General features: G+C 43.3%; 1 protein-coding gene across 1 annotated transcript; it reads right to left on the reverse strand.

Moving 5' to 3' along the window:
* Positions 1–284: 284 nt before the first annotated feature.
* LOC103979800 (AP2-like ethylene-responsive transcription factor CRL5) lies at positions 285–13,760 on the reverse strand. Its single transcript, XM_009396016.3, has 18 exons — positions 13,569–13,760; positions 13,376–13,489; positions 12,873–13,233; positions 12,714–12,787; positions 11,374–11,538; positions 5,750–5,961; positions 5,536–5,638; positions 4,574–5,453; positions 4,177–4,449; positions 3,433–4,104; positions 2,693–3,308; positions 2,419–2,501; positions 2,227–2,235; positions 2,065–2,153; positions 1,907–1,980; positions 1,766–1,816; positions 1,609–1,685; positions 285–1,290 (listed from the first exon to the last, which is right to left on the reverse strand). Exons 10-18 carry the CDS (start codon positions 3,752–3,754, stop codon positions 653–655), a joined length of 1,959 nt encoding a protein of 652 aa, XP_009394291.2. The 5' UTR covers positions 3,755–4,104; positions 4,177–4,449; positions 4,574–5,453; positions 5,536–5,638; positions 5,750–5,961; positions 11,374–11,538; positions 12,714–12,787; positions 12,873–13,233; positions 13,376–13,489; positions 13,569–13,760; the 3' UTR covers positions 285–652.
* Between the last annotated feature and the right edge of the window lie 178 nt (positions 13,761–13,938).

Raw genomic sequence — 13,938 nt, forward strand, 5'->3', positions numbered from 1 at the left:
AAGTTAAGTCTTCGTGTTAAGCTTTTTAATCCACCCTCGAGCGTACTTCAAGCTGGTCACCTGTGACAAAGTAAATGTCACTTGTTTATAAAGAGGCTTAGCAGAGCCCTCAGAATCCTATGCCATGCGAAGAAGACCCCTACACCACAGCCACAGCCACAGCCACAGCTGGGTTTCTTCTCCACACCATGATTCGAGAATCTACATACAGCCTTTGGAGAAAGGAAATGGAGAATGTTGGAAGGCAGAGCAAAGGAGAATGTTAGTGATTGCACTCAACAAGGTGGTCAAAAAAGATAAAAACTGCATTGCTTTGAGGCATGGAGCTGCTTTTCATGATGTACTTGGCAAGACCCCAAATCAGAGTAGTAGTAACTAAACATCATCTCACACAGTGACATGTTTTTGTCTTTTGGCCCACTCCCTGCAAAAATCCCTCCACCTATATAGGCCCCAAAGTTAAAGGTGCAAAAGAGGCCACTGACATGTGAGGCAAGGTTGATCCCACAAAGATCATGCATCACCAATCTCTGCTCCCAAACCATCTGAAAGGAATAAAAAAGGGCATCTCCTCGCTTTAGCCGGTGTGAACTTTGCTTTCTGCTGTCACTCCATCATGGACTTTGCATGCTTTGTCGTCGTGAGAGACTGCTTAAACATCATTCCATGCAGCAAATACTGGCATTTGAGACATGGCAATGGTCGGCCTCGGCTGCGCCGGTGGAGCCGATGAACTCATCGGAGTTGGATTGAACTTGGTTGAGGCATTGACGTACATCATGGAGAGACCGGTCCGGTCGGGACTCCCTTCTCTGGAACTGCCCAAGCTGGTCACCAGCGATGATTGGTTTGATAAGTGGGCATTGCTCATCTTCTCCGAATCATCGACTCCTTGCACCGAGCTCCCTGCTTCTACTCCGATCAGGCCATGAAGTGCCGCTGGGAATGTCATGGGGCTCCGATACTCACCACCCATGATCATCGGTTCGTGAGCATGAGATCCGGTGGATGGCGGTTTGTGCTGGGCACATTGGTAGAGCACCATCTTCCATCCAGAACCAGCAGTGTTGTTTTCTTCAGTCGGGTCTCGACTAGGGTTTTTTCCTGATGGAGCATCTTTTCCTGCTTCGATTGCCTTGTGTTTCCTGGCAAGTTCTCCCGGAAGCAACGTACTACTTGCCATTATCTTCTCTACATCGTATCTTGTTATATCAAAGTTAGTCACAGCATTCACCCCGCGAAATTTTATCGCAGCAATGTCATATGCTTCAGCTGCTTCCTCCTGAGTACCTGAAAATTCAATCTACACAGTGAGAAGAAGTAGCAGTGCCTCATGAGACAGCAGTGATATCTGATACCGAGTTGAACATTAGGGTTCCAGATTACTTGATACATCAGAAAGAATAATGCACCAAGTCTGGCTTTTGAATCAAGGACTCGGATATAAACTGAAAGCTTCAAAGAGAATCCACCTTGCACGAGTATAACTATGCTTAACAAGCAAAAGAAATCATGCAGCCAGAGGATTTCACGTTTGATGGTTCAAAACATCATATTTAGAAGCAAGGCAAGGTATCAAACATGACCGAACACCAAACAGGAGCTTACTGAAAGTTCCAAGATAAAGATCTTTGTTTCCAGCAACCCTGCCAATTCGAGCTTGCCATCTTCCATGTTGGTGATGCCTGCGGAAAGCCAGTGTTAAGTAATACAAAATGATTAAGCAAAATACATGGCTAGTTCTACTGATAGATTGGGGTTATACCTCGTTACTCCTCGGTATATAGATGCTCCTCGTGAAAATCCGCTGCTTTTTCTGCAATCAATAAGTTAGCAAAATGATTAGATTTCTGAACTATACACACAAATGTATACCGGTGTACAACACAAATCAGAGGAGCTTTACCTTCTCAAGTGGGCGACGTATTCTTGCCTGCTCATGTTCTTCATTTCTTCAAGCTCGTCTCCATAACTTTCCAGCTGCAACAAAACACGGTAAGCAAACACTCAAGATTGCTAGTAATCCAAAGTGTAAAAAAGGTTCCCCGGATTGAAAAATCATACAGGGAAGTTGATGTGTGTTGATGGTCCCCAGTACTTCAATGCAGCCAAGTCATAAGCTCTTGCAGCTTTCTCCTCCGTGTCATAACCCCCTGGGAGAAGCCAAGGTTATAGTGCTTGGTGGTAGCACATCGGAAGAAACCAAATGAAAGATGAGAGGCCTACCTAGATAAACTGTAGGAGAGCATAACCATGGCATTTCCCAAGGCAGGAGCATGACAAACCAGGATTCATATAATCATCAGTCAAGCTTACTCAAAACTCAAGCATTAGCAGTACAATTTCTTTTCTTGTAGTAAAGAACACAGTATGGTTTCATTGAGAATCTTGAGACTTGGATTCGTATGTTCTACTAACCTTGCCTTCCTTTTCTTGTCTGGCCTTCTTTCTTGCAGCTATTGTCCCAAAGATGAGCTTCGTATCTACCTGTCCACCTGTGCCTGATGCAGGAATCACATGTCACAAAATCGCAATAGAAACAAAGTGATACTTTTTCTTTAGTAGAGGTAAAAATACCACCAAATACATGTTTCTCTACGGAGACCTTCAGGGAGAAGAAGATACAAAGTTGCCAAAATCCTATAGAAATGGAAGACCAGAAATATATAGGAATGCACCATGGAATACTGACCTAGTAACACCTCTGTATTGAGATGTTCTCTGCCCAAATGTATCGATGGACTTCCTGTGAACTGGCTGCTTTTGGCATCCCTTTGCGGGCCTCATCTTCCTCGTTGTATCAAAGGCCATGGGCTCGGTGGTAGAAGAAACCTGTGCTGGAGCCGTCACACAGCTAGACTGAGACCCGGGGCTCATGGACAAGCTCAGGGACTGCAACTCTCCAAACCCAACAGCTCCAATGGAACTGGGGCCGATGCCACCTTCCTCGCCCAGTCCACTGTCGCAAGCGTTATAGTTCCTAGCCACCCAATTTTTTAGACTGGGAATGCCATCCTCCACCATTGTTCCCTCCTCCATCGGTGCTTGATACATATCATGGCTTGCGAGTTCAGAGCACATCCCTCCCTGCAACGGTTGCAAGAAGAGCTGATGATGCTGCTGCCCATGGAGAGCGTCCAGAGAATGGGCTCCGTTGCCTTGAGTCTCCGAGTTTTGGTAGTAGTACATGCTGTCCAAGCTTAACGCCATTGCTTCCCTGTCATAGTTCCCGCAGTGGTGATCGGCCCCCATATTTGGACCACCACCTAAGAAATCTTCTAGTTTTGGAGGCGGAGATGGCACTATTCCTTCCTCACAATGAAGAAAACGGTAAAGAACCATGTCAGGCATTTCCGGAAACAGCTCTCTTGTTTGGAAGTTGGAAGGAGGAGCTTGACAAAGAAAAGATAAAAAAAAGGGTTTGAGACAGACCTTGTTGCTGCGATCTGCTGAGGGCTTCCATGATACATAGAGAGCCATCAGACTTGAGTGGCATGACAGGCAACTGAGAATAGAGTCCTCCATTCTCTCCTTCCCCTCCATAGCAGATCTCGGTGCTGCTCAACTGAGGAGATAGAAAGAGACTGCATGGGACTCCAGAAGAAACACCAGCAGTGGTTGTTTGTGTTTGGTGATGATGGCTCTCATGATGGTTATGATGATGATGATGATGATGGGGCTCTGAAGACACCTCCATGTTCATGCGAGTGGAGAGAGAGAAACCCAACCAGTTGCTGTTGTTCATGGATTTCATCTTCTCCTCACATTGGGCATGTCTCTAGTCATCTACCATCTCCTGTGAAAGGATGAGCTATCGAACTGCTGAGAACACCCACACATCTTATGACGAAAATAGCCGAAACATCATCAGCTCGCCCATTACCGACACCATATGCGGTGACATTGCAGGGGAGAGGAGAGACACTGGAGGAGAAGACTACAAGTCTCTTTAAACTAGAAAAAGGAAGGAGCTCCACTAAGCAAAAAACTGGATCAATACAACCTCACAGCACGCCATAGGGATCTGTGTACAGAGAAGGACCATGCTTGTGGCTTTTGTTTCCTCCCCCACCTCCCTCTGCTTTTCTTATTGATCCTTAAACCCTGCTAAAACCTTGGTTAAGAGACACAGAGATAAGGTAGCATCATACTCGCAGAGTTGGCCAGGGTAGAAACCTTGAAAGCAATAGAATTAATGGCGGTGCTGTCACTGGAGAAGAGGCCCTTTCCATCTCCTTGCCTTGTGGTAGGAATCAAGGAGGAGGATATTTGCTATGGTAGCCAAAACAAGGTTGCTACTTGCACAGTCTCGTGTCTACGAGAAAGATTGAAAGGGAGGACAACTGTCCAACCAGTCACTCCGGAACAGCAGTACTATCTCTGCATCAGTCTGCAGTGCAATCCAAGGCTACTGATCAAATCTCCTGTCATGCTCCTTCTCCCTTCCTCCTTCAATGTCACAAAAAGATTAGAAGAGAGAGAGAGAGAAGAGAGAGAGAGTTTATACTAAAGATACAACTTTGACGTATAGTGAATTCAAATGTAACTTCTCATACGTATCTTTAGGTAGTACCTGTAGTCAACAGCTGCTTCCAAGTAAAGTGAGATGTGGGTCTTCATGATAAGCTTGATGTATTCCGGGAATGATGAGAGAAGTGCCTAAAAGCACGAAAGAAAAGCTTCTCTGGGATAGGAGAGCATCAATGTACTTAGATCTCTATAGAATACAGTATCTTAAGATAAGTTTGGTCCAGGATTACATCAAGCAAATCATACTGTCATCTCCATCAATCCTTATCAGAACTAAATTACTTGCATAGGAGTGGTAACATGACATTATTCTACAAGTTCATCCTAATGATGCCTCCTCCTTAGCTGGTTTCAGCACTAGGTAGACATTTACACCTGGGACTTTTGGACGCAAGTTGCCAGGTCCCATCGAGCTTCTAATACAATTCTTAAAAGGAAGCAATGAGCATTGTTCTCATCTCCTTTGTTTCCTGATTGATTTCTTGGGCCCTAGGCTACATGTTGGATGGTGATGTTATTATGCAGGCTATGGAGATTCCGTGGCTTCTATCAAGGCTTTTTTGTTATGCATGCAGATGTGCATGGTGTTCATGGAGACAGATTTTCTAGTGAGAATGATTTGGGATCAGAAAAAAAGTAGATGGGATGAAGATAGAATGGTAAGAGGAATGAGGGGAAGGGAGTTTCAACGTACAGAAATCAATGGCCGTCATCCTTCTCCCCATCGCTTTTCTGATTACTGCAATGATGAGTGCATTCACCAATATGATGCCTCCTAACTTGGAGCAATGTCCCCATCATTCCAAGCCTCCTTCGAACCCCTTTAGCAGGGGATAAATGGTGGAGGTTAATTGGTGTCGTCCTTCTTCGCTCGTGCTTCCTTCGGTCCAAGTTCCTCTCCCTTTCCGAGGATGCAAGTCAAACTACACATACCACATGAAAACAAGGCAAACTGTGAGTCCATAACTAGTCTGAAATAGAAGTAATGTGTGCTAGATGACATACCTCAATGTTGGAGGACAATAGACATGATCACAAAGCAGGAGGCTGTGATCCGTAGCAGTGATGTTGTTTCAGTAATGTGCTTGTATGAAAGACTCCTTTGTTTCTGAAACTTGCAGAAAATAAGGCCTTTGCTTTCAGAAATCAAATGTGTTGGAAAAAGGAAAAGACAACAGAGAGAGACAGAGAGTCAGCAGCCATGACTGCCACTGCTAACCTCTGAGGTTTTGGTCTTCTTAGTTCCATAAAGAACACAGAGGAGCATAATTCGATCACTAGCCATAAACCTTGCGTTCACAGTGTGGAAAATTTTGCATGTAGTATAAGGCTAATCTCTTGACAATCATTTACTGGTTAAGAGTAACTGCGGTACTCAGGGATCTTCTTTCCTGGCTCGGTGGAAAGCTTGATGTGCTCGAACATCAACAGCTACAGTTTCCAACACAGAGGAATGGGCTCGTTAGACTAGTTGTAAACAAGTTTAGCGGGATGATTAATGCACTGTTCATACCATTTAAGCCCGAGAGAGATCTGGCCCTGCTACATATCTGAATAATCCATTCCAAATGAAGAATACTAGATCTCTTGCAACTTGGACAGACTAAATATGACTCAGTCTAAACTCTTGTTTCTTCTTGGTAAACAGTAATTCTTCCAGGGTTTCAGGATGAGAATGTGTTTTAGCAGGATTCAAAGTTCCTGCTATATAACAAATGCATGCATTCTAAAAGATGTATAATCTCTCTAAATATTCCTTAAGGTTGCTATCAGTAAAGACTTCCGCCTAGATAAACAGCCAAGCAAATGGGTGCTAAGGAACAGGCACAGTTGTCCCCTGCAGCTGGCGTTTAGAGCTTGATGACTTCCACTCTCCTACTGGTAAAGCCATCCGGCGTTGGTTCCTTTCGAAAAGTCAACCACATGATATTTACACGTAAATCAAGACAAGCTCAAGCACACCATTAATTTGAACTGTGAAACAAATGCTCCCCCAGTACAGAATGCTTTGGAAGCTGCCATGCCCGGCAAAGGTGGGATTATTATGAGGATAATAGCATGGGACGACCAGGGAAGAGGGAGCCCCTTGTCTCGGCTAACCAGCTATTTAATCTTGTCAGGCTTGGAAAGTTCAAGAAAGCAAGGGTTTTAATTGAGATCCGTCTGTGATGCCCCTTTTCACAGTGGCCCTCAGGTAAATGGCAAGGCGAGTGTATAAATAATCTCTGTTGGCACATGCATCCACACGTGTGGTTCTTGTTCCTTACACGTGAGCTGGCACAGAGGACTGAGGAGTGAGGACAACATAGTGGCATTGGCATTGGTGATGCCATTGCGCAGAAGGTTTGCAGATGAAAGATATAAAAGACTGTCAGTGTAAAGGTTAGCATACTTATCTCCTGTCTTATCTACAGGTAAAGCAGATGATGGAAGGGCAAACAGGATGGAGAAGTAACTGGTTGACACATTTCCCTGTTTATTACTATCGACATCTTCTGGCCCCAGACACACTACTGAGATTGACTAAATCCATCTTCTACCTGTGTCCAGTAAGTGTATCATTTTCTGGCTCCATGCTTCTCTGTTAACATAATCTTACTATCTTCATGTATGTCTGTAAAGCTTTTCATTCAACCTACCAAAAAGTCATTTACCCCAACAACTCTATGTGTGTGCTACTTTGCCAAAGTTGATAGGTGTGGTCTCCCCTCCTCCTTTTGCACTGTCCCTGAGCATGCGCAAACTTAATCATTCTATAGCAACATTTAGCTTTCACAGAGCAGAAGAGATTGTCTCTCATTCTGTGTCATGCCCGAGGGAGGATACAAAGCACAGGCTCGGCCATTTCCTTCTTTGGATGGAACGCTTAGGCCTGGACATTTAAGGTCTGAGGAGATGTGGTACATCACCACCCTCGAGGAAAGCAACAGCCTCACTTGATACAGTGGTTTCAGAGGAAAGGAACACCAATGAACTAGGCCAGTTAAAAAGCTCAAGAGACAAAGGTCAGTGGTGGTGAGGTATAAAACCCAAAAAAAATAATAATAATAATAAAGGAGAAGCTATGTGGGAGCTCCAACCATCAGCCAAAAAGGACGAACCCATCTGTCCCCCCTTACCGTGAAATGATAAAGTGGAATTTAGTACCAAGATACTACAGTCCAAACTAATGACTTTGACAATTCATAAGGCACCTGCTCATGCTCTCCAACTTTATCTTAGTTGAATAAAAACGAGCAACCAATAATGTTTGAGACCATACTGCTACATAATGAAGTAAAACTTATCTGCAAGATTTGTTTTATTAGGGATATTCCGGCCTTCAGCATAATAACATCAATGTGCTCTTTTAAATGAAAAGGCTTGAATTAGCGTTGCTAATGAAAAAAGAAGAGCCGCCTAGCAATCTCTTATGTTAAGTACTGAACACAATAGTGTATCACAGGACCCTTTCACTCCACTTATTGTGCTCTTATTGCGCAAACTAAGAAAAGAAACATTAGGAGAAGCTAAAGCTGGTTTTGTGCAAGCTGCTGCCACTGCACAATAACAATGCTATTTATTGTGGTGCTTATCTTTCACAAGGGAAACAAGAAATCTAAACAAAATCCAAGCAAGATCCCCTACAAGAATAGCAGTTAGCCTAAAGGTACAGACCAAGGAGGCCTATTTGAATAGCAACCGAATGGAGGTGACAACAGCCCGGTGCGTAAGACAAGTCACATGACATTCCACTTTCCAGTAAACTCCAAATCCCAATTAAAGTTCTCACTATAGCCTCATACTGACTCTCTGCATCAAGCCATCTTCCTGCCCGGACCCATGTTTCAAGTTCTCTCTCTCTCTCTAAAAACATGTGAGATTATGCACTGAAATGTCAATGTCCTCATCACCTTTGATGCACTTCTGTGGTTGCTTCCATCCCATATGCTCATAGAAGTAAAGATATAATGGTCAAGTCATCATCTTTAGGTGCTTGGTCCCCTGTTTAGGCACCTGCCCTCATTATCGATGTGTGATGGGAAAGAGGAGACAGACATGGGGGGGCCTCAAGGAGTCCTGCATGGGTCTCCCCACCAACAGTGGGGAGAGGTAATAAAGCCAAGCCAAGCACAGGAGGGTGGGAAGACATTAAGACAAACACCCAAACTGAACAATGGCCACAAGGGCTATATCTACAGTGTCAGGGCTGCTGCTTGTGGTCCTTGCATCAGTCCTCTCGCTCGTTGGGGTCCTTCTCAAAGTTCAAATGGGTGTGAGCGTGCCTCCACATTTCCATCTGTTCTTTTGTGATTAAAGAAGCCTGGATTGAGGACAGAGCCTTCAATGCCCAAATTGTTGTCTTTAGGGCCTCACTGCAGGTAAAGCTGCAAAGATGTTTGCTTTACCATATTCTCTTTTTCGTTTTTCTTGTATGCAGATATCTAGGCCTTCGAGTCCGCCATCTGACTGAAGAAATGCTAGTGGTCAGGACATTCGGTGAATCTAAGTTGTGATCTAGTGTGGGACCTTGGTTCTGCCACCATGGCGACTCACACTAAATACTGCAATGCCTTCGGATCTATGTATCTATCTCTGTCTGTCTCTCTCTCTCTCTCTCGCGCTCGTGGGCCTTGCTCCTTCAATCAAGCCTTCTTGGTTCTCCGCCTCCAGAATCCCACTGGACAACATCTAACAGTAAGCTTCCTTTTGTATATCAGTATATGTTCTTCTACGTAAAGACTCATCCATTTAATGGCAGACAGGCATCTCTCTAACACGCATAACATTTAAGGTGCATAGTGAAGCAGCAGAAATGACTAAGATGATGGAGTGATGCATGAAGACATGCAGACCAACCTTTTGTGTGCATGAGACGAAAGCCTCAGTTAGGGCGGAAATGACCCTGCGTCACTTCCGGGTGCATCGTGGGGTCCTGGAAGATCTCTCCCCAGATGCCACTGCAGCCTAGCCTAGGAAGGGATGTAACCCAAACAAGTAGCAGCTAAGGATATGATGTCATGGCATGATCTGATGGAACTGAGACAGCAACCAAACGAGCGAGCAAACATCGATTTGGAACAAAAAGAAGCTAAGATAGAAAGCAGATGATGCTTTAGGGTATATAAATAACATGACTAGATGAAAAAGAGTTACTAAAACACAGATGGAAACAAAATCACATAGAGAGAGAGATTAGCCAATCAGAGCATTAATTAATGATCAGAGAATAACAACGAGATTTAAACATTCTCTTTGTATTTCCCAGTTTGTAATGTAATAATGGATACACAAATATTTTACTCATATAAACTTTTGAATCTAAACACACGAGAATGTACAATCAATTGAGTAAAAAATAAAAAGAGTAATATAAAAATTATATACACATAACAGTCCACAGATGGACTCCGTTACATGCAACCATTGCAACCAAGGTCTTAGCCATTAAGTGAATAATCATCTTATACAAGACTCAGGATGGCGATGATGTTGCACCTATCAGCGGAGATCAAGGCGTGGACTGTAACGATGATGCACCAAAACCAAACCTCTATGGACGTTCTTGAAGGGTCACACTGGAGCTAGATTGACAGAATGACAGCTACCATCAGGCAGAGTCCTCCCAAGCAGAGCCCAGGCTCGGTGTGTAGAGAATCCCATGGCGACCTACACGAAGGCTAGGCTTTAACTTTGGTGCGAGGTCTTTCATGCAATCTCGGCAGCGGCAGGAGAGACGAGTCCAGAGACTCCCTACAACCTACCTGCAGCTTCTCGTCGTCCACCGTGAACTGACAGCTGACAAGATGCTGCAACACCAACAACGCCGATGGGCATCCAACTGCAGGCAGATCCTTCAAGGATCTACTTTGATGAGCTCCCCCCCTCAGATTGTACAGTTGACTATCATTGCAAAGAGTGATGTGATTTAGCTGTGAAGTTCTCAATGAAGTTGGCTGGATAACTAACTTATCCTAGCGAATAGGAGAAGTCAGATTTTGGAAAGTCATGTGCCCTGCTCTCTCCAAACAAGGACACCTACGAAGTTTATCACACACACAAAAAAAAAAAGGGTAAGAATCCTAGATGTGATCGACAGTTCAGATGATTTAGATAAATCAAGTTGTTCCATAGAGAAAGACAAAGAGAGAGAGAGAGAGAGATTCAACAAATAAAGCATTGCAGAGGCCACCTCTTCCTTAAGTTACAATTACATGAGAAATCTACTGAAAAACCAACAATGTGGCACTAAGCTACAAAACCATATTGGTTGGGGCTCCGGGCGACACTAAACCTTCTTGTTCTATTCACAAGAGTTTCAAGTCAAAGCATATGACGAGTTGAGTAAAATTATTTCTTAACTTAACTTATTCGTTTATTTTATAAAAGAAAATAATAAGCTGGATCGGCCACGACCACTTGCCACACATACCCACCCAAGAATATCATCATCTATGAACCTGTCCTATCTGTTGAAATACACATTAGTACACCATTTTCAAGCCTCTCATAACTATTTTAATTTGCAAGAATTAATGTTCTCAGTTGACTAGAATAAAGAAACATACTAAAGAAAACTATGCATGCGCAAGTTTCCAACCCAATTCATCTTTTGAACTGTATTATATTTGAAAAGATCACGCAACATATTTCGATCATTCTTCATCAAATTTCATCTTTTGTGACCGGTTGGAGACTTCAATCAAGCTTGGGTGTTGATAACAATATGGCAAAACATATACATAACAATGAAACTCAATTGCACTTATGAGCAGTAAAAGATTAATTTAAGCTAAAATATTATCAATACTTCTTTTTTCTAAAGCAACTTATTGAACAAAAGAACAAAAATAGAATAATTACCTCAAAATGTTCCAAGTAGGCTCTCCACACTTGTAGACATCGTTCTGCTTGTTCCGTTTACTCAGAAGGCGATTGAAATTAAAAAAGCTCCATGCAATCAGCGAGTATTTCTGATGGCTGTCAACATGAATTTAGATGGCACAATAATGACCTGATATTGCAATCCTGGATAACATATCAGGAAGACGGTATATAAGTACTCTCCAGAGACCATTTACAAAGGGAACACTAGAAAAAAGTTACTGCAAAAAATTGAAAGAGAACAAGAAATAAAATCATCCTATTATGATTTCTTTTGGAATAATTCTCAGAAACTCAGAGATGAATTTAACAGGAATTTGGATTATTAGCTTCATATTATCTTACTATTACAACAATTTTATGTTATTGACATATCATTGTCATTTCCATTGCTGCCAACAAAGAATTAGCTATGAAGTGCATCACAAGATCAAAATGACTCCACAGAAGACTACATATAACCTCTATAATGAGCTATCAACCCGATGCCAATACTCTAAAGTTGATGTTGCATCCAAATAAAAGTAAACCTAGGACCTAAGAAAGAGATGGGCCTGCACTAAATATAATAGCTAGATTGCATGCAAAAATATTTACTTTAATGGTAATAGTCTAAACTCATAGATGAAGCAACCTCCAAAATTCTTGTAGCTTTGGCATTCACTTTCTTAAAGGAAGAAATAAACTGGTATCAAACAGATTAAAGAACAGAGAAACCTGGCACTTTAATGCAAAGCACTGGCATGGTCATCGGTCAATCAACATAGTAACTCTTTATTGCAATTGATTTTAACATGATTCTGTTGAAGAATCTGAAGAGTATAGAAGTCCCCTATAGAAAATAAGCTAACCATTATTCTTCTTAGTGGTCACTGCAGACCAAAGTCCAAACCGATTGCTATCTTATGCTGTATTGAGCCTAGTAGACTTGAAATAAACACAGAACATACTCAGTGCAACTTATGCTGAGTTACAAGACATTGGAGTCAACATATATTGCTACTACATTACATATAGACGACTTGTGCAAGTTTGAAGCCGGTTTTCCAATCTTTTAGCGGCCGACAATCTCACTCAGCACATGAACTATCTAACAGACTTCATTTATAGGAAGACGACTGCTCAAGTCAATCTCATGAAAAATGTTCCTAAATCTCTAAAGATTAACAAATTCATTCAGAGATCCCTCTCCTCAAATTCTTCAGAAATATGGTTTGTCCAGAGATTGCATCTAATCTATGAAGAACAACACAAACCACTCCATGAGCTACTCGCTATTAAATCATTTAAAGAGCTTTCAGATAGGAAACGATACTTACAGGACTGCCAAACGCCCAAGAACTGAATCCCGCGTTGGAGGAACCATCGGCTTCTCTTCCATCGTCCTCATTACCTACAAGAAAGTAGGCGCTCAAAATAAACCTGCCAAAACATCATTTCATGGACCCTCAGACAACTGAGAAAACGACTTGCTAAACCTGCGGGAAAAGGGCAGGCCGTCCGCAACCACCCGAAATCAAGAATAGGCAACCCACGGCTGAACCTCCGACGACCCACATGACAGAAACGCGAATGCTTTGCTCAGAATCACCGAATTAGGAAGAGGAATAGGGTTCGGAATTGGCGCTGAGCCCGAGTCACGAAATTTGAGGAAGCCCGGGGAGTTCTCGAACCGGGTGACGCCACCGAGGTGGACATCATCACCACCGCCTGAGATCGAAGGTTGCTGAAGGGGCGGCCTCCAAGGGTTCCGTCATGTTGGGCTCGCAGAAGAGGGGAGGAGAAGCACCAGTTCAATTGGGCTTTGGCCCATCAAAAATACTAACATATTTGCTGCAGCTTGATGATTAAACAACTCATCATTTACAATACGGACATACATCTAAAGATTTTTTTAGATATTAAAATGTCATTTATTGCACAATCCCAAAATATAAGAACACGTAACTATGCTTTTTGGTCTATTGAAACTGATGTTTACCTGTTTGACATGATCATATTCTCGATCAATAGGAGGTCGACGGCGGCTTGGATGATGACTTGATGAGGAGATCGTAGACCACCGAGTTACCGTAGCTCAGGTCGAAGACGTAATCTGAGGAAAACAAGAAGCAGCAGATATAGGGTAAGAGGCATAAAAAAGGTGGCAACGACGGCAGACGAGAGGGTTTTACGGTAGGCAAAGACGACGCCGGGGACCGGGCTCCCGAGATACGGTTGTCTTGGACCCTCCAGTGCCGCTCTCCTGCCGGATCTCCGGCGTGTAGGAGCGAAAGCGGATGTCGACTGAGATCTTCACCATGGGCGTCGGCGGCAAGGAGAGAGAGAGAGTGGTGGGGAACGCGGAAAGCTTAGGAGGGAGGGCATGCTTTCGCGGGCACGAATAAAAGGGTGGAATGAAGTGGGCCGGAGCCATAGATTGACCGGAGGGAGGCTATTGAGCCCAAAGCTGCCTTAGCATATATGGGCCCTAAGGCCCATGTTGTGACTTGTTCCTGCTCATCCCTGATATTGCCAAGTGACTGTATGCAATTATCATTTCTG

The sequence above is a fragment of the Musa acuminata genome, chromosome BXJ2-3, assembly GCF_036884655.1.
Source record: "Musa acuminata AAA Group cultivar baxijiao chromosome BXJ2-3, Cavendish_Baxijiao_AAA, whole genome shotgun sequence".
NCBI lineage: Eukaryota > Viridiplantae > Streptophyta > Magnoliopsida > Zingiberales > Musaceae > Musa > Musa acuminata.